General features: G+C 42.7%; 1 protein-coding gene across 1 annotated transcript in view; it reads left to right on the top strand.

Moving 5' to 3' along the window:
• The window catches only part of LOC126248896 (protein crumbs), a 354,721-nt gene that overhangs the window by 243,439 nt on the left and 84,563 nt on the right, over window positions 1-26,719 (top strand). The window contains exons 21-24 of the mRNA XM_049950366.1: window positions 5,503-5,813; window positions 5,950-6,168; window positions 9,951-10,144; window positions 22,556-22,794. Of these exons, the coding sequence (XP_049806323.1) occupies window positions 5,503-5,813; window positions 5,950-6,168; window positions 9,951-10,144; window positions 22,556-22,794 (963 nt within the window). The remainder of the gene's footprint in view (window positions 1-5,502; window positions 5,814-5,949; window positions 6,169-9,950; window positions 10,145-22,555; window positions 22,795-26,719) is intronic.

Here is a 26,719-nt window from a genome sequence, read left to right as displayed (position 1 = left end):
CATGCGACTTTCAAGCACAACGTCTGATCTTTACGGGAATACACATAATGGATGTGTGAGTACAGATAGTAGACGCATGGTTGACGACCTGTGGAAGTTTGGGTCTGGCCGTGACTCGTGCACGGGTAGCCAAATGGTAAGGCAACTGTTTGCAATAAGCGGGAAATCCAGGTTCGAGTCCTGGTCCGGCACAAATTTTCATTGTCTTCATTCCATTCTACAGCTGATGGTAGTGATTATTCACAATTGCAAATTCATCTGATATGCTGGGTTATATTGTCTATAGGCTATATTGTCCCTGCCAACTATATTGTGCCAGCAATGCTACTTGAATGAGGTGAGGGATTTGTTGTGTGGAGTGGGTGAGGTGAGAAGGAAGGTGGAAAGTGGGAAGGAGGCTAGGGGAAAGGTGGCTGACAGCTTGGAGGGTGAGGAAGCAGTCACAGGGGATAGGAAAGTGGGACCAATGAGCTTGTTCTGGCCAAAGGTAGGGTAAATCGTGTGCAGTGTACAATGATGTAGAGCAGTGGGTTGGCAGCTGGGCGGAGAGCAGAGGGAGAGGGAGACTACAGGACTGTGTGTGTCAGTGCAGGATGAATGAAGTTAGAGTCATGGGGCACTGGTAAGGTGTCTGTGGGGCAAGATCCAGTGGAGATTGAGTCCAGGGGGATTTGCAGTATCAAAGGATATGGTGAAAGGACAACTCCCCTCTACATAATTCAGAGCAGTTGATGTTGGAGGAACGAATACGAACAGCACTGGACGTGGAGCTGCCATTTTGTACTTAGCAGCGCTTTCTGCCACTAGGTGGTCAACTCTGCTCCTGGCCAAAATTTGGAGATGATCTCATTCGGGTGGACAACTGGTTTGTGATTATGTCCATATAACGTGCTGTTCAGAAGTTACAGCAGAGCAGGTATGTAGTATGACTCCCTGCATATGGTAGGATATATATAAAATAAGGGGAGGGCGACCATTCACTTATAGTGGACAGATATGGAACACAGAAATAAATATCAGAAAACAATATTCACACTAGCTATCAAGTTCTTGCTCTTTTTCTAGGTAAAGTACACATATACAACCACACAGACATCCAAACCTGTGACGAGACTGGTTATTGATTATCTATTATTGAAAGCAATTGTCTGGGCTGAAGGATGTGAGGAGGGGGTAGGGAAGGACACATGAAACATGGGGGAGGTAGCAGGATAATGCGAGGCAGGTCTTTTGATTGGTGACTCAGCAGCTGCACAAAAAAGACGAAAGGGGTTCAGAGAGTAGAGAATGTAATAGATGTAGACATAGGGAGAGAGGGGAGGAAAAGGAGAGAAATATGGAGATGATGAGGGAGACAGGGAGGGGGAGGGAGAGGAAAAGAGAAGGGTGAAGAAAGAGAGGAGAGAGTTTGAGGGGGGTGGGAGAGAGAGAGAGAGAGAGAGAGAGAGAGAGAGAGTATGCATGGGGGGGGGGGGGGGGAAGAGTGACGGGACAAGGCAGCACATGATCTGGATGGGGAAGGAGTGACATGGACAAAAGAGAGAAGAAGAAAGGTAAGGCGAGGCAGTGGGGAACAAGTTAGCTGAGGTCTAGACCAGGGGAATTGTGAGAGCACAGAACATGCCAGAGAGACCATTCCCACCTGTGTAGTTCAGAGAAACTTGTGATGGAAATGACCCCTATAGTGAAGCAGGTGTGGAAGTCATTTGTGTTGTGTTGTGGTGTTCAGCATGTTCAGCAACTGGATGGTCAAGTTCTGCGGTTTGCCACAGTTTGTCAGTGCCCATTCATGTGAGTAGACAGTTGGTTGCTTGTTATGCCCACATAGACTACTGTAAGTAATTGCAGCAGAGCTGATATATAATATGGCTGCATTGACATGAAGCCGTACCTTTTATGAGGGAGTAAATGCCTGTGACTGGATTGCTGTGGGAGATGGTGAGTCGGTGTATGAGACAGGTCTTGGTGATCACAAGGGTTGGGCAGGATTGGAAGCAGGGTTCGAATAGGGATGGACAAGGATATTCTGTAGGTGGGGTTTATAAATGAGCTGGATAGGATATTGTCTGTCAATAAAAGACCTGGTTAGGTTATCAGTATGCTTCAACAACTTGTACTTTCCACTGCAGATGTGTCCACAGGTGGTGAGGCTGTAAGGTAGAGACTTTTTGAAATGGAATGGGTAACAGCTGTCAAAGTAGAGGTACTGCTTGGTGTGAACAGGCATATTTGTGGAGCCATCTGGGAAGTGGAGATTGATGTTTAGGAAGGTGGCTTGTTGAGTTGAGATGGACCAGGTACAGTGGATTTGGGAATAAGTGTTGAGATTATGGAGGAAAGAGCAACGATTGTCCTTGCCATGATTCCAGATCATGAAAGTGTCACCAATGAATCTGAACCAGACAAGGGGGTTTTAAGTGTTGATTAGATAGAAAGGACTCCTTCAGTTGGCCCATAAATATGATGGCATAGGGCTATGTGAGTACCCATGGTTGTCTAATAGCATACGATACGCATGTGACAGGACTAGAGCAGGATGTGCTGTGTGAGTGCATTGGACATGTCTATACACATGGGTCTTCCACACAGGTATGCCCCATGTGGCAAGGGCTTGAGAGTAGGTGTGACGTAGACTAGAATATTATGTAGGGTGGGTGGGCAGTGGATTACGAATTTGTAAGGGATCAGTAGAATTGTGAGTAGAATGTTCCTCATTTTTGAACATGTTCCAGTCCAGAATGATATTTGTGGTGATCAGCTTCTCCTTCATAGCTGGTTAATTGAAGTGGTTTGAGGATTGGGGGAACCTGTGGATATGTCATGGGAAATCTGTTTGCTCACTTTGTTTGGGTGTCTTGCCCGTCTGTGTAAAACTTACTAAGACTTCCAGCTACTGGGCAAGGGGTTGCTTGTGACTGCAGATGCACCGTCCACAGATGGCCAGCCTGTGTGGGAGAGACTCTTTAATGTGTAAGAGATGGCAGCTATCAAAATGCAGGTACTGTTGATGGTTAGTGGGCTTGGTATGATAGTTGTTTTTGTGGAGCCATTGTAGAGGCGGAGGTCAATGTCCAGGAAGATAACACACTGAGCTGAGGAGGACCAGGTAAGCAGATTGGAGAGAAATGGTTAATGCTTTGGAGGAATGAACATTGAGTGTCTTGGCCCTGGATACAGATCATGAATATACCATCAATGAAACTCAACCAGACAAGGAATTTTGGTTGGTTGGGAAGGTTTCTTCTAGATGGTGCATTAATGTATTGGCATAGTAGGCTGCCATGCAGGTGTACATATCCAAATTTGTTTGTATATATCTCACTCAAAGGAAAAGCAGTTACATGTAAGGAGGTAGTTTGTCAGGTGTAGTCCCATGCTCCTACTGCCTCTCCTTCCCAGCCATCAGCCATCTTTCCCCAACTCTCTTGCTGCTCCCTACCAGGTTTCTCCCCTCACCTGCTCTGATCAACACTCTTACCCCATCAAGTTGCAGTGCTGTCATAAATTGGTTGCCTTGGACAATACAGCTTTGTTTACCCCCCCCCCCCTCTTCCCCCTCCTCTCCCGCACGCACGTGTGTTTGTTTGTTTGTGTGTGTGTGTGTGGTGCATCCATTGGTGAGCAAACAAATATAGGATTGAGCAAAGGAATGTGCTTCTTGTTTGTATTTGAATTTACTGACAAGAGAATTGCCATTCAGTGTGATACAACTGCTTAGTTGCTTACATGTAATGTGAATGTTGAGTATCTTTTTGTTTTATATCTCCTTATTTTGAGGAACACAGTGTCACTTGGTTATATGTGTCATAATTTTGACAGACAAATATAACTGAATGTTGCTAGGTTTTCCTTCATGCTCATTAAAATAAATACTGATTATATCATGTTGAGCTGCATTGTTTAGTTTAACTTGGGTATGTCTTGGAAAGAACTTCAAAATACATTGATGCGCAAAACTTAAGGATGGTAGTACCTTTCGCATGATGTGTCTCTGCCACGTAGCATAGCTCAATGAAACTTGGACTATACATAGAAAAAACTGTACATAAGGTTATGGAAATAAATAGGCAGAGAGATGAACAGGAATGACAATTCAAAGACAATAATTATATTGAAGTCACCATGATTTATGATGGTCTCATGCACATTACAAAAGGCAGGACATAGTTCTTAATAGGGTGTTTGATCACCACAGGCATCAATGCATGTTCTACAGTGTGCTTCCATAGTGACCACAAAGTTGGTAAATAGTTGTTATGGTGGATGTTCACCAAATATCCTTTCTTTCTAAGAGCTCCTCAATCTGCGATGCTCAATGTGGTCACTCATTGTCATCCGTAAAAATTAAGTCAGGGCCAGATGCACCCCTGAAAAGACGTAAATTAGGAAGGAGTACAGTATCACAATAATATTGACCATTGAGTGTACCATGTTCAAAGATTTGGAGCTCAGTATGCCCATGCAACATTGCCTCCCCGCACCATGATCCCTGGGCTGCCAAAATGATCATGCTCGACAATGTTCCTGGATGCATTACTTGTTACTGCCTATCGCTATATGAGGGTTTGTCCAGAATCACCAGTCAGACTGAATCTGCCCTCATTGAGATCAACACATGACCCCACTCTTCATTGGTCCAGTCTCTGTGCTCTTAGCGGCACCATTGCAAACCTTGTCGCCAATGTGCTAGGGTCTATAGAACACGGTGTGCTGGTCATTGGACAAAGAGACCACTCCCATGCAGTCACCGTACTACTTTGGACTGTAAGGTTTGCGTGCCTTGCAGTCCTGTTAAATGTGTTTGCAATTGCACCCACTGCCTGATGTGGGTCCATTCTTGCCTGTTGCACAATGTAGTGATCATCTGCTGCTGTAATTTGCCATGGTCACCACAACCTGTTCTTCAGGCAGCAGTTCCTGTGGTTCAGTACACTCCCATGCATGTGAAACAGTGCTGTGAGCAACATCAAACTCCTGTACAACACTCATCACACTTTGTCCTCCTTCCTGTTCCCTAATGATTTTTTGGCATGTGAAGTCATCCAAATGTTGTCTCCAGGCCATGTTGTGATGAAGACCACCACTACAGTGCACTGTCTTTTCCCATTTCCTCAACTGCCTTGTGTTGTGTGGCCAACCCCATTTGGTGCTATGGTTGCGCTGATCTCATGCTATGTGATGTCCAACTTTCTGTGCACAACCGGGAGGTCTCTGACAACATACTCCTGCACTTTCATTCATTCCACCAAGTAGGTTGCATATTGTATCTAGCTCATCCTTAAATCTTGCAGAGCTGTGTATTTTAGATAGATTATGTCTTAATATAATTGCGCGAACTAAAAATAAAAAATAATTAGCCGTCAGAACATATTTTGCATTCCAGTACGCTTGGACTGAACGTATGAGGAGCAATCACTAATAAAATATGATCTGTAGATTGACTTGTTTGTGTGTGCATTTTTTATTTCAGGATACTTTAATTTTCTCTTACTATTGTTTTAGATTTGACAGCTGCTACGTTTGGTCATGAAAATATCACAACTAGCCTTGTGACAGTTGATGTAAACGAGGCCTCACGTAGAGCTATAAGAAGTATTATAGATATATCAATGTTTATACGCACAAAGCAAGACAAGGGGGCCATATTTTATATGACATCAGTTGGAAGTCCAAATCAAACTGTTATTGCGGCACATTTATCTGATGGTGCACTCAATGTGTGCATACTGTTGAACGGTACTCCAGAATCAAACCCAGAATCATGGAATGTCAATAGTTTGAAACTGGCTGATGGGAATTACCATCTCATTCAGGTCTGTGTCTGTTTTTATAACAGGAATATTTGTTGCCTAGTAGATATTAGACTTTATTTTTTAATTATTTGGAGAGAAGTATTTAGTTATGATTATTGAGTGTATGACATGAACTGTTTATGTACATGGTTCACAGGTGGTACGAAATGTAACATTAGTACAAGTGAAGATAAATGGTACAGAACACTTTCGTAAAACAATCAGTGCAACTGGATTTTTAGATGTACAGAGGCTGTATCTTGGAGGTTACCCCTCAGTAAGTCAAACAGTAGGACTTACAAACTCCACTACAAACAGAGGTTGCAACAGTAATTCTTGCGATGTTAACTTCAAGGGCGTTATCCAGGATGTACAGGTAACAATCAGTTCACAATTCTTATAACTTTTATTTTTATCTTATCTTTAGAAGGTAGTCGCAGCCATGGTTGTGTATTATGCAGGCAAGCATCATCTGCTTTGGAATACTGAACCAACTGAAATGCTGTGTATGGAATTCTATTATATTGATACTATATTTTAGTTTTTCCCCATGGTGTGTAATTTTTCCACATCCATGTGCCTGATCACAATCACCTCTTCCCCTAAGACTTACCAACTTCCTGACTTTGCCTTTGTTGCATCACCTCCCTTTGCAACTGTGATGAGTCACCTCCATTCACCCCTGTGACATATCACTTCCCTTCGCAACCTTGTGAGGCGTCATGCCCTCAACCTCAATCCTGTGACACATTACCTTTACAACTTCTCCCCCCCCCCCCCCCCCCATCCAACCATCCAACTGTGATGAATGGATCAGCGTTTCTGCACAATGCATCAGCTTTCCCCCGCAATGTGTCACTTTTCCTCCAGTTCATAATGTGCTAATTTTTATATTCAATCCCTCCCCTTCGAAATTTGGCACCTTTCTGAAGATCTCAAAATATACCAGCAGGTCTTTGCTTTATCTATCAAAGATTGATACTGATGACAGGTAAACATATGTAATGAGCTTATATGAAAAAAAACATTACTTCTCCATGTATGTAGAATTTAGGACCTGGTTCAACGTTTGTTGTATGTTTTCAAGTTTCTTTCTTTTGCTGGTGGTGGACATTCTCCATGGCAGCTAAAATGCTTCAAAAAACTGGTGGCAGTCTCAGGACTTATCATTATTTTAATATGATGCACTTAAATATTACTCAGTGTTAGGCTGTAATATCCACTTCTGCTTTTTTATCTTTGTTATTCTTTTCCCCTAAGGTTTGGCTTCTCTGTTTAGTTTTACTTTATTTATTCATTCAATTTATTATTATTATTATTATTATTATTTGTTGTCCTATATAAATCGTTCCTTATTGGCTTTATCACCCCCCTGATGTGTTTCTGGTTATTTTCACCATCCTTCCTCCTTATACCATTACTATGCGTTGTCTTCCATGTACTTGTTGAAAAAGTGATCATTATGTGTGTTTGGCGACTGATAGTTACTCTCTCACAAACCGGGAAGTGACATGCAAGTATACACATGTCAACATGGAAGTACTCCACCTATCTCATGACGTTGTAGTGTTGAATAACACTGTACACCAATGAAATTTTTACATAAAGAAAAACTTTAATCTCTATAGAGTTTGCTATGCTGAATATGAAAATGACAATTTTTGTTTTTTAGCTCCTGCTTTCATGTTGCATTGTGTGTTGTGACTGTTGTGTGTGTTTCTGAGTTACCACGCGGAATCAAAACTGCTGTTATGCCCTGCAGATATGTTAATAACCCCAACAATTTTTGTTACATACGTGGAGATGCAATTTTTGTACAAAGGAAGCAAACATTGGCACAAGCAGTGAAAAAACGTTATTTCCTGTGTTTCGAGTGCTGTGTAGGGGGACCAACAAAAGCACGGGCTTCTCCTGTTTGACGGACAACATGTTCATCAAATGTGTGGATGAAAGGGAAAGAAAGTTTCCATGTGTTTTACAGTGCAAGTCATTTTGCATGAACCTACAAACTGCGTAACAGATTGCTACTTCTGCTTGGCGCCTCAGCTCAATAAAGTATTTGACAATAAAAAGAAGAGCATCGTACAGCATTCTGTTACACCAAGTGTGATGCGATGGAGTACTTCTTCCAGTTCCAGATCCTCCAGTAACCACAACAATAAGCTTTTTGAATGAAGAAGACCTATCAGGTACACTTCATCCTTCCACACCTAATGATGCCACCTCTGCACCACCATCGTCTAGTGAAATGAACAAAATCATGCAAAGTGAACTTGGTGATCTTTTTAGAGACTTGGGCATTCCAAAACATAAGCCAAACTATTAGCTTGTCATTTCATGGAGTGGAGCAAGATGCAACTCGGGTATGTACTTTTTGCCAACGTCAAAGGCTTTGTAGCACAACAAGTGTAATGTCATACTCTATGGATATTGAAGATTTGAAGTGAGAACTCAATATAATACACAAACAGGATGACAGGAGACTTTTCATTGATTGTTCAAAAACTAGTTTGACAGCCTTGCTATTACATAATAGCAACATGCTTCTTTCATCCTTCTGACATATGTAGCCCTAACAAAAGACAGTTACTTCATGATGAGAGGTATTTCGCATGGCATCAACTATGATAAGCTTCAATGGCTCATATGTGATGATATAAAAGTCGTTGGTATGCTTATGGGCATACTAATTACTGTTGCTATATTTATGGGTGGGAAAGTTGTTACTTTAGAAACAGAAGAACTGGTCATGATTAGAAGATTTATTGCCTGGCAAGAAAACTGTGTCATGGGAACCACTTGTAAATCCCAGTTAAGTCTTGTTACCACTACTACATGTGAAGCTACGATTGATGAAGTCATTTGCAAAAGCAGTGAATAAGAGCAATGAACGAGGATTTGAATACTTGCATGGAAAGTTCCCTGGACTGAGTACTGAGAAGATTAGGAAGGAGGTATTCATTGGTTCACAAATATGTAAGGTCCTTGGAGACCAACAGTTTGAGCATATTCTCGGTCCCGATAAGCTAAACGCGTAGCAGTACTTTCTGAAAGTTACATCAGTGTTCTTGGGCAATAGGAGAGCTGAAAATTACATTGAACTTGAGAAACTTAAATGCAAGATATGACTCAAAATGCATTTCATTGACTCCAGTATCGAAATTTTCCCTGAAGATTGTTGGGATTTAGTAATGCACATATTGAGAGGTTTTACCAACAAATCTCTGTAATGAAACATTGATACCAAGGAAGATTCAGTGCTTCAGTGTTGGCAGATTTCTGCTGGAATTTGTGTCTTCCCTGTAAGCGGCAGGCAAAGAGGAAACGTGTTGTAAAGAAGGTACCTGTTAATAGTGTACCTTTAATTGAACTTAATTGACTGTAGCTTTTCTTATACATAGTCTAAAGCACTTTGATTTATTTTTCAACATGATTTATTTTCCAACATGATTTATTTTCCAACATGATTTATTTTCCAACATGATTTGTGAATGTGTTAGACCTCGCGATTTTGCATTGCTCCTATATTTCAGTGACATAGCCTACCAAATATCTGAAAACCTAGAGCCTATATGACAAAAATTATGTGATCAGCACCCTTTAAATTGTATAAATACATTTAAATATTCTTGTCATTACTAAAAATTTTGAATAGAATATCAAAAAAGTATAGATTAGTATTATTTGAGTAAAAATGTAAACTTCAGTGCCCAGTGTCTGAGAAATTAGAGCCATTCTGGAAAACTGACTCCATATTTGTTATCAGTGCATTGAATTAACCCCAAAACCACTGTCAAATATTTGGTGATTATATTTGTGTTGGGAAGTGCAATGTTTGTTAGACTATGGCCCATCGTTATTTGTGAAGAACATAAAGGTTTCAATGACTTACAAACCTGAGCTTATCTTGATTTTTAATTGTTATTTTCAACTTTAGAGCTCTCAAATCCGTGTAGATCAGCTATTTTGGCCTTTGTAAAAACTAAAAAGTAAATTTTTTTGTCTAGTGTATTATCATTCACAATGCTCATAAATGCTGATAAACACTGGCTAATGGCCTTCTTACAGTAATACATTGTTTTAGGGGAAGTCATTGTAATCATAGTTCAGATGTGTTGTACAAGACGTGCTTTTAACTTGTGTTTTTCTTTTCTTCAGATCAGCAATGGATCACACACAATGGTTGTAGAGTTCTTCCCTTTAGATGTGGAGGATCTTGTTATACCAAGTCCACTTGGAACTGTTAGTTTTAATAAAAGTGTAGTTTTAGAAGGATCAGTCTCAGACAACACGTGCCTTGTCAATCCGTGTGAGCATAATGGGAAATGCGTTGTTACATGGAATGATTTTCAGTAAGTTTAGATTTCACTTATTACATCTGTAGGAAAAGAAGTTAAGTAAACTAATGATGCAGTTTATTTTTTAACCCACTCCATGTTTGGATATTTAATTTTTTTTCTGGACATATCACACTTGTAGATATTACCATATGATAAGTATTATTTCAAAGCACTCATCTAATAAACCCTTTCCCACTCATTTCTTTCCACTCCCAACAAACCTGTCAATATGCAACTTCCCTTCAAGTTCTTAAGGATACACCTTTTGAAACTGATCCATCCAGGATCAAAACTAATAGCGTCCATTCTCAGTTATTTCACCATATAGAAATTTAAGCAGAAGTAGAAAATACCTAACTTTCAGTTAATAGAACAACTTACTGTCAGGAGTAAGTCTAGGTGGATTTTGGTGCTGGAATTGATATCCATAGATCAGAGAAGACAACCATTGTCTTGAAAGCAGTTACTAGCTGGGTAATGCATATACACATTCAATTTTTGATGACAAATTGCTTCATGAAGATAATACCCCATCTAATAAAAAGTACCCAGAATGTAAAACGTAATTAAACACTAGATTTCTGGAAGGTGGATCTACCGGTATAAAAGGAGGTGGAGAGTATTGTGAGTAAAGAAGCAGTAACAGCAGAATTGACCACTCAGGAGAGCTCAGTGACCTCGAACATGGACTAGTCGTTGGATGTCACCAGAGTAACAAAGCTATCAGGGACATTTCAGTCCTTATGAAGCCACCCAAGTCAGCTGTTTGTTATGTGACTGTGAAGTGCAAACAACTGTACTAAAACCAGGTAGACCTCATGTACTGATCGACAGGGACCCTCAAGCATTATGAATGTGACTGTGGTAAATCGCATGAAATCAGCAGAAGCAATCACGCGGGAGTTCCAAGGTGCTACCAGCAGTCCAGCTAGCACAATGACTGTGTAGTGAGTTAAAAAGAACACAGTATAATGGTGAAGCATCTCCTCACAAGCCACAAATTTGTGTAGTCAATGCTAAATGATGCTTGAGGTAGTATAAAGAGTAATGCCACTGGATACTAGATGACTGAAAAGTAGTCATTTGGAGTGATGAATCACACTATATGCTGTGGCAATCTGATGGAAGGGTCTGGGTTTGATGAATGCCCAGAGAATGTCACACACCATCATATGTAGTCTGAACAGCGAAGTGTGGAGGAGGCGGCGTTACAGTATGGGTGTATTTTTTGTCATTAGATTGTGTTCCCTTTATTACGCTTAAGAAAACGCTAAATGCAGAAGTGTCTGAACACATTTTACAGTATTGTATACTCCATTCATTAGAGGAACAGTTCGGAGATGATGATTGTATCAGATTGATAATGCACCCTATCATAAAGCATCATCACTGAGGCAGTAACATTCCTGAAATGTTTTCTTCAGGCAGCTGTTAGCAAGCAGCTATATGTTTCAGGAATTTCATGACACTTGCATTAGAAAAATTTATTAACTTACTACCAGCTTTGGTCAATGACAGTCATCTGGCATGAAAAATTGGTTACTGCAAATCACATCTCAGTGTCGTTGAACCGTACAGTGACATTAACTGTCAATTTTGTGAATAATAATACAGAAGAACAATAATTTTCATGCATCAGTAACCTTTCTCATGCACACACAACAGGAGTTTACTGCTGTATGTCCGTGGAGAAGGTTGCTGATGTGTGGAAATAATTGTTGTTCTGCAATATTACTCATGAAATTGACAGTTAATGCAATTGTATGGTTCAATAGGACTGATGTGATTTGCAGCAGACAATTTTTCATGCCAGATGATTGTCATTGACTGAAATAGGTAGCAAATTAATAAATTACTCTAAAGCAGCCAAGTGTCATGAATTTCCTGAAACATATTCCTGAAATGGACTCGCCTTCCCAGAGTCCTGACCTGAACCCAGTGGAATACCTTTGGGATGACTTAAAAGTCAACTTTGCTCCAGACCCGAGCATCCATCATCATTACCTTGTCTGGTTTTGGCTTTTGAGGAAGAATCAGCTGCCATTCCTCCACAGATATTCAGACAAGTAATTGACTGAAGAGTTAAAATTCAAGCCTTTGTAAAGGTGAAGGATGGAAACACCCAATATTAATGCTTACTAATAAGTGTCCAGATACTTTTGATCAGATAGTGTAGATGGATTCATTTGTCCAGTACCATGGGAGTTGCAACTCGTCTCCTGTTATCATGCTCTGCTGATATTCACAGTTAGTGTTAGTATTCTCCTAAATTCTGTAAATTACTTTTGTAAAAACTTTCTACTTCTATTGCAACCTGTAGTTTGGGCACAATGTACAGTGCCAAGATTTGTTTGGGCATCTCCTCTGTAAGAGTTACATATATCGTATCTATAATAATCACAGTAAAATTAGAAACTTCTGCTTCAGGGCTATCATCTTTGACTAGTAATGAAAATGTTATGGGTATTGGGTTTAGTCCAGACACTGCTTAAATTTTAAATAAATATCATCAGCAATGATGGCTGAAGACTCACGATATAAACACTCTTGTTCTGCCAGCGGTCTTGCCCAAAAGGGTTTCATTACACCCTCTTGCCCTTGGAGTAGAAAACTGCCCTTAAAAGGCAGAAGAATCAGCAATAATCAATGGCATGAGGATTCAAAAGACAATGGAAACCACTGCATTAATAACACAATATCTATGCACAGGACAGCTGGCCTGTAATTGAAAAAGTGGTATCATGATCTTTCCATTTTGGATTAGTTCATTTATATCTCCGGGAGGGGACTGCCTGTGGTGAAGTAACCACAAGAAAAGGAATGGATAACCCACAAAAGGGCTACATTCTGAAAGTCGGAGTGTGGAAAGATAGAAGTTTGAAAGCGATAGGAAAACTAGAAAATCTAAGGAGGGAAATGGAAAGGCTCAGCCTAGACATAGTGGGGTGGGATTCAACAAAGTAAAATTGCAAGAAGATAAGGATTTATGGTCACACAATTTATAAGGTAGTACCAGCAGCAGAAAAAAATGTTATAACAGGTAGGAATCATTATGAATAGAAGGGTAGTGCAGAGAGTAAGTTACTTAGAACAGTTCAGTGATAGGATGTTCTCTTCAAAATTGACTACAAACAAATGCCAACAGCAATAGTTCACATGTACATGCCAATGTCACAAACAGAAGATGAAATGAGAGAGTGAGTATATAAGGATATCGGACATGTGATTCAGTATGTAAAGGGAGATAATGATCTAATGTTATAGGAGATTGGAACATGGTAGTAAGGGAAGGAAGAGAAGGTAAGTTAAGGGAAAAATTGGGCTTTGTAGAAGGAACGAGAGAGGATAATGACTAATTGAGTTCTACAATAAATTTTAGCAAGTATCGGCAAATACACTGTTCAAGAGGAGGAGTAATACTAGGAAAAAGACCTGAAGACATGGGAAAATTCCAGCTGGATTACATTATGGTCAGACAGAGAGTCCAAAATCAGATATTGCCCAGGAGCAGATATGGACTCAGATCCTAATTTATTAACAATAAAGAGTAAACTGAAGTTTAAGAAAGTCATCTGGTAACTGAAGTGATGAGATGCATTTGAAGTTTTCTAAAAATGTAGATATTGTGAACACCACAGTAGATAGTTTATTTGATAATGACTAGCACAGTAGGTAGCTCTGTTAACGAGGAATGGACATATCTCAGAAGGGCAATCAGAGAAGTTTGACAGAAGAATGTAGAAGAAATACAAGAACATACAAGAAAGGTACATGTGAAGAAACCTCGGGTAACAGAAGAAATACTTTAATTGATCATCAAAGAAGGACATACAAAAATGTCCATGAAAAGATGTCAATACATCAGTATAAGTCGCTTATGAATGAAATAAAAGGGACTGCAGGGAAGCCAAGATGAAATGGCTGCAGGAAAAATGTGAAGAAATGGAAAAATAAATGGTCGTCAAAAGGACTGATTCAGCATAAAGAAAAGTCAAGAAACCATCAGTGATCTTAAAACTAAGGATGTCAACATTGAAAGCACAATGGGAATACCACTGTTAAATGCAGAAAAGAAAGCAGGTAAGCGAAAAGAGTACATTGAAGATCTCTGTGAGAGGTTGGAACCATCTGATGACCTGGTAGAAGAAGAAAAAAGATGTCAAGATGGAAGACATGAAGGATCCAGTATTAGTCAGAGTTTAATAGAGCTCTGGAAGACCTGTGACTAAATAAGGCAAAAGGCATAAGTAACATTGCTTCAGAATTACTAAGATCATTGTTCAAGTTGAGGTGTAGAAGTTATGAGACTGGAGATACACCATCAGACATCCAAAAATATGTCATTCACTCAATACTGAAGATAGCAAGGGCAGGTAAGTGTGAAAACTATAGCACAATCAGCATAAAAGCTAACAAATTTTGAAGTCACAACTGGAACAGCAGCAAGCTTTAATCACAATTTAACTATAACAATCAGTCTAGACAGCAAATGGTGTTTATTTTTCTGGTAGCCAGTTTCAGTCATAGAAAGGCCATATTCAGACCTGTATGTAACTCCATTGTTGATGCGTGTATCTGATTATCTGATGCACGGAGCTCTTGTACGTGCTGAGAGGCACCTGTCGTCAACCTCTCTTAACAGCTCATGGGTCCAAGTTGCTGAAAAGAATAATATGCAGAAGAATGGAAAAGAAAATTGAGGATCTGTTAGATGTTCAATTTGGGTTTATGAAAGGTAAAGGCACCAAAGAGGTAGTCCTGGCATTTTGATTCATAATAGAAGCTAGACTTCAGAAAAATCAAGACATCTTCATAGGATTTTTCACCCTAGAAAAAAAGTTTGATAATGTAAAATGATGCAAGACGTTTGAAATTCTCAGAAAAGTAGGAGTAAGCTATAGGGAAAGATGGATAGTACGCAGTATGTACAAGAAACAAGAGGGAACAATAAGAATGGAAGATCAAGAATGAGGTTCTGGAAGTAAAGAGGGTGTAAGACAGGAGAGTAGTCTTTCAGACCTACTGCTCAGTCTATACTTCAAAGAAGAAATGATAGAAGTAAAAGAAGGGTTCAAGAGTTGTATTAACATTTGGGGTGAAAGGATATCAGTGACAAGATTTACTGATGACATTGCTATCTAAAGTGAAAGTAAAGAAAAATTGCAGGACCTGTTCAAAGGAATGAACAGGCTAATGAGCACACCCTGTGGGTTGAAAGCAAACTGAAGAAATACAAAAGTAATGAGGAGTAGTAGAAATGAGAATAGCAAAAAAACTTAACATCGAGGTTGGTGACCATGAAGTAGATGAAATAAAAGAATCCTGTTACCTTGGGAGCAAAATAACATATGATTGGTAAAGCAGGGAGGACTCCAAAAACAGACAAACACAGGCACAGAGGACATTCCTGTCGAAAATAAGTGTGTCAGTACCAAACATAGGCCTTAATTTCAGGAAAAAATTCCTGAGAATGTTCATTTGGTGTGTGGCTGTGTATTTTAGTGAGTCATGGACTATGAGAAACTATAAAAGAAGAGAATTGAAACATTTCTGATGTGGTGCTACAGAAGGATGTTGAAAATTTGAATGGTAGGATAAAGAATGAGGAGATTCTCTTTATAATCGGTAAACAAGGGAACATCCTGACAAGAAGAAGAGACAGAATGATAGAATATGTATTAAGACATCAGGGAGTAACTTCCATGATGCTAGAGGGAGCTGTAGAGGGTGAAAACTGTAATGGAAGACAGAGATTGAAATACATCCAACAAATAATTCAGGAAGTCGGGTGCAAGTACTACTTTGAGATGATAAGATTAAGACGAGAGGCAGGCTGTATCAAATCAGTCAGAAGATTAATGACTCAAAACAATAGCAAATTCATAAAGTCCTTGAATATTGAATGACTACTCAGATTTATTTGTGTTGGCACTTTTGTTTTATCCATTTAATACAATTTATTGATGGCAACCAGAATCAGTTTTCTCTCATGAAGCCCCTTCGAGTCATTGCTGTCAACATTTTACTCTTTGGTTGTGTTCTCACTACATGCATGGTGATGCATTATAAATATTGGAAATTTTTCAGTGGTTGTCCCCATTTGCTAAAATGTCACTGTTTCCCACTAAAGTGGTCAGCAGGTTGTCTTTGGATCTTGTAAGTTACAATTAGGTTATCTTTTTCTTCATGTATTTAGCACATTTGCATTCCTCATCTGGTTCTCTGTTACCAAGGAAACTAAAGTTTATTGGAAATTTTTAAGACTTCACTGAATTACAAAATTGGTTGGACATTTGTAAAATGAAAGAAAATTTATAACTGCACTGCTCCACTCCTGCATTGATTATTCCCCAGAAATGACCTTTCTCACCTTAAGAATGTGTTTATTAACATAACCCAGTTTTTACCCTCTTGAATTGTAATAACACTGTTCACGTTTACGTCGCACTTCACTTGGCGTAGACTGGGACTGTGCCCTAGGCATGCTCAATGTTAACTGACTGGGCACGGCCCGTGCTGCCTGAGTTGTTGTTGTTGTTGTTGTTGTTACGCCGGCAGAGGTCGCGTCCGAATTCTCGCATACCCTCTGGTGGACGGGACTCTACTTGCGGCAACTACCGTCGCGCCGTGCTGATGTGCGCCTCCCGCGATCTTTCTGGTGGCTACTGCACTCCTCCTCCTTCGGGGGGTGAAGCCACTGTGATCCACTGCGTCGGAAGGTGGAGCATCGGGCAGGAGCGATGATCTCCACATCCATTGGAAGACCGGAGTCGAGGGGATCTGCCAATCCTCGAGCCGGAACCTTCGAATACGGCTGGAAGTGACCCACACGAAGAGGCCCCCGTCGTCCCACCACCGGAGCCCGGGACAGAACGGGCGACAAGCTGTCGAACTCTGGATCCTGTGCCAAGTCGGGAGGGGCAAGACCCAGTGGCGGGGACGATGGGGAAGGGACGACCACAGGTGAACCAGCCTCCTGAGAAACCGGGCCTGCGAGGGGGGCCGGCTCTCGCTGGGGCATCTCGAACGATGGCGATGCCTGTGCTGGAGCTACTGGAGGCTGCCAAGGCTGAGAACCATGACAGTGCGGCAGAGTCACAGCGGGGAGAGGCGGTAACGTCCCCTGAGAAACCAACACGGGGGCCGGCAATGAGGAAGCCGGTGTCCAAGAGGTCGGAGGGTGGGTGCCCAAACGTGGACGTAGCTGATTTTGGTGACGACGTACCGCCCGGTCCCCTGCCTGCAAGGTATAGAGCCGGCGGCCATTTCGGCGCAGGACCACCGCCGGTATCCAATGTGGATTGCGACCAAACCCACGTGCCCAGACCGACATACCCAGTGGAAAGCCAGGTACTCCGTTTTGCGAAGACTGGCGAGGACCAGGCCGGAGGAGGGGCAGCAGAGTCTTAGGTTGGCGCCCATGGAGTAGCTCTGCAGGGCTGCGTTCGCCCATTGGTGTGGTCCGGTATGCCGTCAGGAAAAACATCAATGCCTCCTCCGCAGGAAATTCGTGCACATACTTTTTCATCTGCATCTTAAATGTGCGCACCATGTGCTCGGCTTCCCCATTCGATTGTGGATGGAAGGGGGGAGAGCAAACGTGCCGAATACCGAAGCGCCTACAAAAATCCTGGAAGGTCTGCGAAATAAACTGCGGTCCATTGTCCGAGACCAGGGTGATTGGCAGACCTTCCACAGAAAAGATTTTTGCTAGTGCCTGGATTGCAACTTCTGAAGTGGTTGAGGAGCAGCGAACCACATATTGGAATCGGGAATAAGCATCAATGACAATAAGCCAAAAGCCATTGAGAAACGGGCCCGCAAAATTGATGTGAACACGTTCCCATGCTTGAGTTGCCGGCGGCCAGGAAGAGAACGCTGCCCTGGGAGATGCCTGTTGGCTCGCACACTGGGAACAGGCAGCCACCAAGTGCTCAATTTCTCTGTCAATACTGGGCCAGTACACATGTCTGCGAGCCAAGGTTTTAGTACGGGAAACACCCCAGTGCCCCGCATGTAATAACGTGAGGATCCCCCTTCGTAAACTGGCAGGAACAACCACGCGAGGAGCTGTAATATCGGTAGCCAGAAGGAGAACTCCTTGCAAGACCGAGAGGCGGTCTCGTAGAATAAAATAATTACGAAGAGGGTCCGAGGCCCGGCCTGGAGGGCGGGATGACCACCCCTGCTGAATGAGGCGAACTACTTGCCGGAGAACCGGGTCAGCTGCCGTTTCCCTGGCGACTCTAGAACTAGTGATCGGGAAGCCATCAACCGCTTGGCGGGACGCCACATCCAAATGAAAACACATAATCTCTTCTCGATCGAACTTAGGATCCGGGCCCACCGGAAGATGGGAAAGAGCGTCGGCATTGGCATGCTGTCCGGTAGGGCAAAAATGAATGTCATAATGGTACTTAGAGAGGAACAAGGCCCAGCACCATAGTCTGTGGGCCGCCCTATCCGTAATCTGAGAGGCGGGGCCAAATAACGATATTAACGGCTTATGGTCAGTGATTAACTGAAACTTCGTGCCATACAAGAAAGGGTGAAACTTGGTAACAGCATAGACAATGGCCAAAGCCTCTTTTTCCACCTGGGAGTAATGGGCCTGCGCGGGACTAAGAGTTTTAGACGCAAACGTCAGTGGTTGCTCGGAACCATCTGCGTTGCGATGGGCTAGGACCGCCCCCACCCCATTCTGCGAAGCATCTGTAGCCAAGACCAACGGCTTATTGGGGGTCAAAAGTAGCCAAACAAGGCGTTGACGTGAGGAGGCCCTTCAACGAGTTGAACGCTCGCTCGCATGCAGGCGACCAATCAAAAGGAACACCCTTGCGCAGAAGGCAGTACAGGGGGCGGGCTATGGTGGAAGCCCTGGGAATGAACCGGTGGTAATAGGCTATCTTGCCTAAAAAAGCTTGTAACTCATTCAGTGAAGCGTGCCGAGGAAGGTCGACTATACCTTGGACCAAACTTCCTAGTGGCTGGATGCCGTGCTGAGAGATGGTGTAGCCCACATACTCAATGGACGGTTGGAAGAAGTTTGACTTATGCAGGTTGCAACGCAAGCCCACAGACCTGAATTTGATAAAGAGGGTGCGAAGGTTGTGCAAGTGTTTCTTCGTGCTGTGGCCTGTGACAATTATGTCATCCAGGTAATTAATACAATGAGGGATTGTCGACGTGACGTGCTCAAGATAACGCTGGAATATCGCCGGGGCACTGGATATTCCGAAGGCCAACCGCTGATATTGGTAAAGGCCAAATGGGGTGTTGACGACCGCCAGCCATTTGGAGTCCTCATCAAGTGGTATCTGATGATAAGCCTCCGAAAGATCGATTTTCGAAAAATATTGGCCTCCCACCACGGCGGAGAACAATTCATCAGCACGAGGCAAAGGATAGGTGTCCACCACCAATTGGGAATTAATGGTGGCTTTGAAATCACCACAAAGACATAATTTTCCTGAGGGCTTCCTTACAATAATGAGGGGCGAAGCCCACTCACTAGAAGAAATGGGAAGAACGACCCCTAGGGCTGTCAGCCGGTCTAGCTCTTCCTTTACCTGAGGGTGGAGAGCCAAGGGGATCTGCCTCGCGCATAGAAAACGCGGGCGAGCCGACGCCTTCAACCTTAAGTGAGCTTCAAAATCTGAAACACGCCCCAGACCCTCCTCAAAGATATCTGGAAAGTCTGAGATCAAAGATTCCAATGATTGATACGGAACGTCTTCGGAGACCAACTGTATGGTGTCAGCGATAGAAAAACCGAAAGCTTGAAAGGCATCCAGGCCAAAAAGGTTAGCAGAGCTCGCGTCACTGACAACAATAAAAGTAATAGGCCAAGTGACTGATTTGTAAGTCACGTCGGTAGTGAATTGACCCAGTAGGGGAATGAACTGTTTACCATAACCGCATAGACACCGGTAAACGGGCGCCAACGGGGGTGATCCAAGGTCAAAATAAGTTTGTGCATTCAACAACGAAACTGCCGCGCCCGTATCTACTTGCAGTTGTAACCGGCGCGACCGAACCGACACCTCGATAAAGAGTTTGCGTGCCGATGCGTCGGGAGCCAGGCCCGATGAAACTTCCTGAATGTCAACGTCCATGTCCTCTGTACCTGCTTCCTTCGATTCTTTTGAGGCTGAGCGGCAAACTTTAGCAATGTGACCTTTTCTATTACATTTGCGACAAACGGCCCAACGCTGGGGGCACTCTGACCGATCATGATGTATATAGCACGACGCACAGGATGGCAACAGGGGCCGGCGGCCAGAATTCTGTTTACGTGCTGTGCGGGAGTGGCCGTAATGGCCGGATTGTACCGCTCGCACGTCGTCCACCCCGGACGCAGTGGACGCGGCCGCGCCACCCTGAACCACCGCGACGTCGCACCACGCTTCCAACTGTTGACCGGCGGCGTGAGAGACTTCATACGATTGAGCAATGGACAGGACTTCCTCGAGGGAAGGGTCTTCTAACTGCAGGGACCGTTGCCGGACCTCCCTATCAGGGGCGAAACGAACAATGACGTCGCGTACCGTAACGTGGGCATACGACTCTCGCGACTGCTCCGTGACAAAATGACACTTGCGACTAAGACCGTGCAGGGTAGCGGCCCACGCCCGGTAAGACTGATGGGGCTGTATCTTGCATTGATAGAACTCGACCCTATCCGCCACAACATGCGTGCGGCGGCGATAATATGAAGACAGCAATGAACACAGTGCGTCAAAAGACAAGGACGAGGGTTCCTGCAACGGCGCCAGCCACCGCAAAACTTGATACAGCGAGGGAGATATCCAAGACAAGAAGAGAGCACGACATACCTCCGCATCGGCAACATGAAACGCCTGGAAATGCTGCCGAAGGCGATGTTCATATGCGTCCCAATCCTCCGACGTCTCGTCGTACGGGGGAAAGGGAGGAGGGAACAGCACTGGAGCAGACTGCGTGGAGAGCAACGCCGGAAGCACTTGTTTCATGGTGGCCATGAGCTCCGTCTGCTGCTCAACCAAAACCCACACTCAATCCTCCATGCCGTGGAGAAGCTGCGAAACCGGAACGACGACGCAACACGTGAAAGAACGACCCTACTCGTCACCACTTGTGTAATAACACTGTTCACGTTTACGTCGCACTTCACTTGGCGTAGACCGGGACTGTGCGCTAGGCATGCTCGATGTTAACTGACTGGGCATGGCTTGTGCTGCCTGAGTTGTTGTTGTTGTTGTTGTTGTTACGCCGGCAGAGGTCGCGTCCGAATTCTCGCGTGCCCTCTGGTGGATGGGACTCTACTTGCGGCAACTACCGTCCGTGACGCGCCGTGCTGATGTGCGCCTCCCGCGATCTTTCTGGTGGCTACTACATGAATTATTTCTCTTTTTTTTATGTTATGTGAGAGTTTGTTTTTGGAAATTGTGTGCCTACTGTGAGATATTCTTATATTCACTAGTATAGCACGATAATAAACTTTTTTAGTATCGTAATGTACCTACAACAAGAACTAATGTAAGGAGCCATATTTGAGACAGCTGTGCGCATTCCATAAACAAAATGTTTGATTACTGCTATATCCTTCCACCACTGCTAGACTTTATTGAGAATGTTATTTTTCTGGTGTTTTTTGTTCCCTGGACATCTGCTCCTCTTTTTGTATTTTTCATGAAACATAATTCATTACTTATTTGTTGTATTATGCATCTGTTGTTATTGTTATCCATATTACAGTTTTATATTATTGTTTTTGTATATCCTTCTTGAATTGGGCACTGAGCAAATAAGTGATATGCTTTGGAAGGAGGGCATAACAAGTGAACTGAAAGACAATGTAAGCCAAAATGGACCAAAGTACATGATAAGTCAATACATCTGCATGTAACAGTATTAGCACAGTGGTAAAACTGTAGAATCAGTAGTTGATGTCGGATAAAAAAGGTACCACAGATCAGTGAGACAGCTGACTTCTGTGAAACGGAAAAGAAGAGTATCGTAGAAATAAGTGCAAACTCCCTTGAGAAGAAGGCACTGAGGTTGCAGCATCCAGTCTGAGAATGCACAAGTACAGTATTGTATAATGTACAACAGCCAGTAAGTTATATGTTATTATACATTTCACAGGAATTTTCTATCATATCAAAACACAATTATCTACAACCTCTTTGTTTACAGTAATTCATACTCGAGCTATTTTATGCTTGAAATGGATTATGCTCTCTACAATAAACTGACACAGTTTTGTACCTGTGTCCAAATAATGTTCGTATTTCTGCCCTTCTTACTTGATGTTTCCTGAACTTCACTTTGAATGTTGTCTGAATTTATTACTGTGGTTGGGGATACCCTTTGTTCTGCACCTCACAGTGATTTAGTCATGCTTAAACTGTGAAAACTTAAATGAAATATCAATTTTTTCAGGTGTGAATGTATGCGTGGCTATAAAGGTAAAACTTGCCAGGAAATGGAATTCTGTCAGTTGCAAGACTGCCCTCCAGGCAGCACATGTCGCAATTTGGATGATGGATTTGAATGTATTGCAAATACTACATTCAATGGTCTCAATGCATCCTTTGTTTATGCCTTAAATATAACAACGGATGAAGAGAGAATTATGCAGCAAATGACTAGCTTGAAGATTAACTATCGAAGCCGAACTGGTAATAAAATTTCTTGGAATATAGTATATATGCTTTACATAAACGTGTAATTTTGTAGGTTTTTTAACAATACCTCAGTTGGTGTTCCAAGTTTTGCTGTATACCTCAGTTGGTGTTTCAAGTTTTGTTGCAGTTATTTGAAAACACAGCCTTATGGTGATATTTATCGTGCATTGTATCCATTTGATGAGAATATTGACACTGTGGTAGATAGCTGCATTGTGGATATCACTGCAAAATGTAACATCAGTGAAAAACCTAGTTACACATTGTATTATTTGTCTCTGGTGCATAACTTAATCTATTATTCATCTCTGATAACCACAATATTGTCTATGTTTTTTTCAGTTTGCAGTGTTTGTTAACTGCTATCAGTTGTGGTGATGGTAAAGATGAAATTTGATGCATCAAACTATTCGGTATCATTATGTCCCCATCTGCGGGGGATACTTTGAGAGATGAAACAATGGCAACTGAGTAGAAAGTTCAAGGCCCCTGAATTTATACAGGCATTTCGAGCTGCATACAAGACACCACAATATGCTTTGTGATGCCAAATGCATATGGTAGCATCAGATAGGTGGTGTCATTCTTGACTATGAGTAATTACTTGTTATAATACCACTGTTTGTGCAATGTCAGGCTCCATATTTTATTTTGTTTAACTCCTTCATTTTGTTAAAATTATTGTGGCCTTTATAAATTTCTGTTGCACTGTCATACAGATGCACATGATAATGCATTATCTCCACCAAAACACTAGTCTCAGGAACTTCTATTTCAGAGTCTCCGCACTGTAATGCATGGTTCACTACAGCTCACATAAAGATGTGCAGTTTAGCAACACGGACAGATTGATACCTCCTTACGTAGTCAGCCCATTATCCAAAACAGAAGAGAGGTATTAAATCCTTGGTGGAGAAGGCAAATACAGTATGCAAACCAGATTAATTACAAGAGCAAATCAATTGCTTACAGTCTGATTTTATAAAAGTGGTCACTGATGAGTGGCTGAAAAGATTACTTTGATCAAAAAGAAAGATTTCCAGGAGTAATTAAGAATAACAGTCATCAAAAGGGAAGGAAGATTCCTGCTCACACTGTAAAAGATAAGGCAATGCATGGCGTCCATTGAAAAAGATATGACAATGCATGGAGTTAATGGGTTTTTGTAAGCCCACTAGAAAAATTGATGAATTCCTTGCATCTGTAAAACAAGTACATCATTCGTTGGTTACAGTTGGTATATATATAATTCACTTCAGTTGTTGCCAAATACACTGATGGAAAAGAAATCCCATCACCAAGAACAAGCTGCACAAAATAGATGAAAGTTGGTAGACATGCTTCTACATCTGAAATATGTCAGCTATTCAGATTTTGTGCCAGTTATACAAGAGTGGTGCTAATAGTGCCAATATGAGGATGCAAATCAGATTTGCTTTAAATATGTGCTGTAACGGTCATGAGCATTAGTTACCTTTGAGATTGAATGTAGTGAGTTGATGTTAGTGAAGAATGCATTTAAGATGATGATGATGCTTACTGAGTTTGAACAAGTTAATGTTATAGAGTTACGAAAAGCTGCATGTTCCTTCGGTGATATTGCAGAAAGACTTGACAGAAATGTAACCACTTAACATGATTTCTGGCAGCAGTGGTCACAGGAAGGTACAGTTACAAGAAGTCCAGCCTCTGCTCGGCCAGGTATTCCACTGACCCCAAACCACTTTCATCTGAAACTTCAGGGCATCAAGTGAGAGGTCATTGGAGGACGGAGTGAAAGTCTGTTGTGTTTTTAGATGAAAGCTTATTCTGCCTCGGTGCCAGTGATGGCCATGTGTTGGTTAGGAGGAGGGCAGATGAGCACCTGCAATCAAGCTGTCTGTGGCCTAGGCACAGTGGGCATGCACCTGGAGTTGTGGTCGGGGGTGCAGTTTGTATGACCACAGGAGCACTTTCATGGTTATCCCACATGCCCTGACTGCAAATTTGTACATCAGTCTGGCGATTTGACCCATTGTGCAGCCATTCATGAAGAGCATTCCAGGGGATGTTTTCCAACAGAGTGACGCTCACCCACATACCATTGTTCCAACTCAACATGCTCTACAGTGTGTTGACATGTTGCTTGGCCTTCTTGATCACCACATCTGTCTCCAGTTGAGCCCTTAGGGACATCATTGGATGACAACTCCAACATCATCCATCAACAGAATTAACCGTCCCTGTATTGACTAACCAAGTGCAGCAGGCATGGGACTTCATCCCACAAACTGACATCCGGCTTGTATTTGAAGTTCTGACAGTTAACCATTTGTTTATCTATCAGCATTTCAAATTTGCAATGGCTTTTCTTCCACTTATGTTAACCTGTGATCTTGCAATTGTTATCAGTTAATACCTGGACAAATGTATTCCCGAAATTACATCACTTTACGTTAATTATTTCTTGGTGTTGGGGTTTTTTCCCATCAATGTATTTATATAGAAAAGATGAAAAGTAATAGCAACAATGATTTAGCCAAACACGAGAGAAACTGTGGCCTTGAACAAACTAATAAGTTGGCTGTTGTGAAATTTCTTTACACTGTGGAGACCACGTAGTAAAATTTCATGAAAATAACATTTTAACCAACACAACATGTTATCACTGCAGGCTTATAAGGAAAGACAATAGAAATTTATAAACACAATACTAAGTTTCAGAGAAAGCAAGAGGGTGGTGTCTGTCAGACTCTAGAAGTTTATTGTTGAATTATACAATACTGTAGTACCTTTTTAGTTGTTTATTGGACCCAACTACACTCCTGGAAATTGAAATAAGAACACCGTGAATTCATTGTCCCAGGAAGGGGAAACTTTATTGACACATTCCTGGGGTCAGATACATCACATGATCACACTGACAGAACCACAGGCACATAGACACAGGCAACAGAGCATGCACAATGTCGGCACTAGTACAGTGTATATCCACCTTTCGCAGCAATGCAGGCTGCTATTCTCCCATGGAGACGATCGTAGAGATGCTGGATGTAGTCCTGTGGAACAGCTTGCCATGCCATTTCCACCTGGCGCCTCAGTTGGACCAGCGTTCGTGCTGGACGTGCAGACCGCGTGAGACGACGCTTCATCCAGTCCCAAACATGCTCAATGGGGGACAGATCCGGAGATCTTGCTGGCCAGGGTAGTTGACTTACACCTTCTAGAGCACGTTGGGTGGCACGGGATACATGCGGACGTGCATTGTCCTGTTGGAACAGCAAGTTCCCTTGCCGGTCTAGGAATGGTAGAACGATGGGTTCGATGACGGTTTGGATGTACCGTGCACTATTCAGTGTCCCCTGGACGATCACCAGTGGTGTACGGCCAGTGTAGGAGATCGCTCCACACACCATGATGCCGGGTGTTGGCCCTGTGTGCCTCGGTCGTATGCAGTCCTGATTGTGGCGCTCACCTGCACGGCGCCAAACACGCATACGACCATCATTGGCACCAAGGCAGAAGCGACTCTCATCGCTGAAGACGACACGTCTCCATTCGTCCCTCCATTCACGCCTGTCGCGACACCACTGGAGGCGGGCTGCACGATGTTGGGGCATGAGCGGAAGACGGCCTAACGGTGTGCGGGACCGTAGCCCAGCTTCATGGAGACGGTTGCGAATGGTCCTCGCCGATACCCCAGGAGCAACAGTGTCCCTAATTTGCTGCGAAGTGGCGGTGCGCTCCCCTACGGCACTGCGTAGGATCCTACGGTCTTGGCGTGCATCCATGCGTCGCTGTGGTCCGGTCCCAGGTTGACGGGCACGTGCACCTTCCACCGACCACTGGCGACAACATCGATGTACTGTGGAGACCTCACGCCCCACGTGTTGAGCAATTCGGCGGTACGTCCACTCGGCCTCCCGCATGCCCACTATAC

Source organism: Schistocerca nitens, chromosome 3 (genome assembly GCF_023898315.1).
Source record: "Schistocerca nitens isolate TAMUIC-IGC-003100 chromosome 3, iqSchNite1.1, whole genome shotgun sequence".
Classification (NCBI taxonomy): domain Eukaryota; kingdom Metazoa; phylum Arthropoda; class Insecta; order Orthoptera; family Acrididae; genus Schistocerca; species Schistocerca nitens.
Note: the sequence above shows the minus strand (reverse complement) of the source record. Positions and strands in the feature narration are given on the sequence as shown.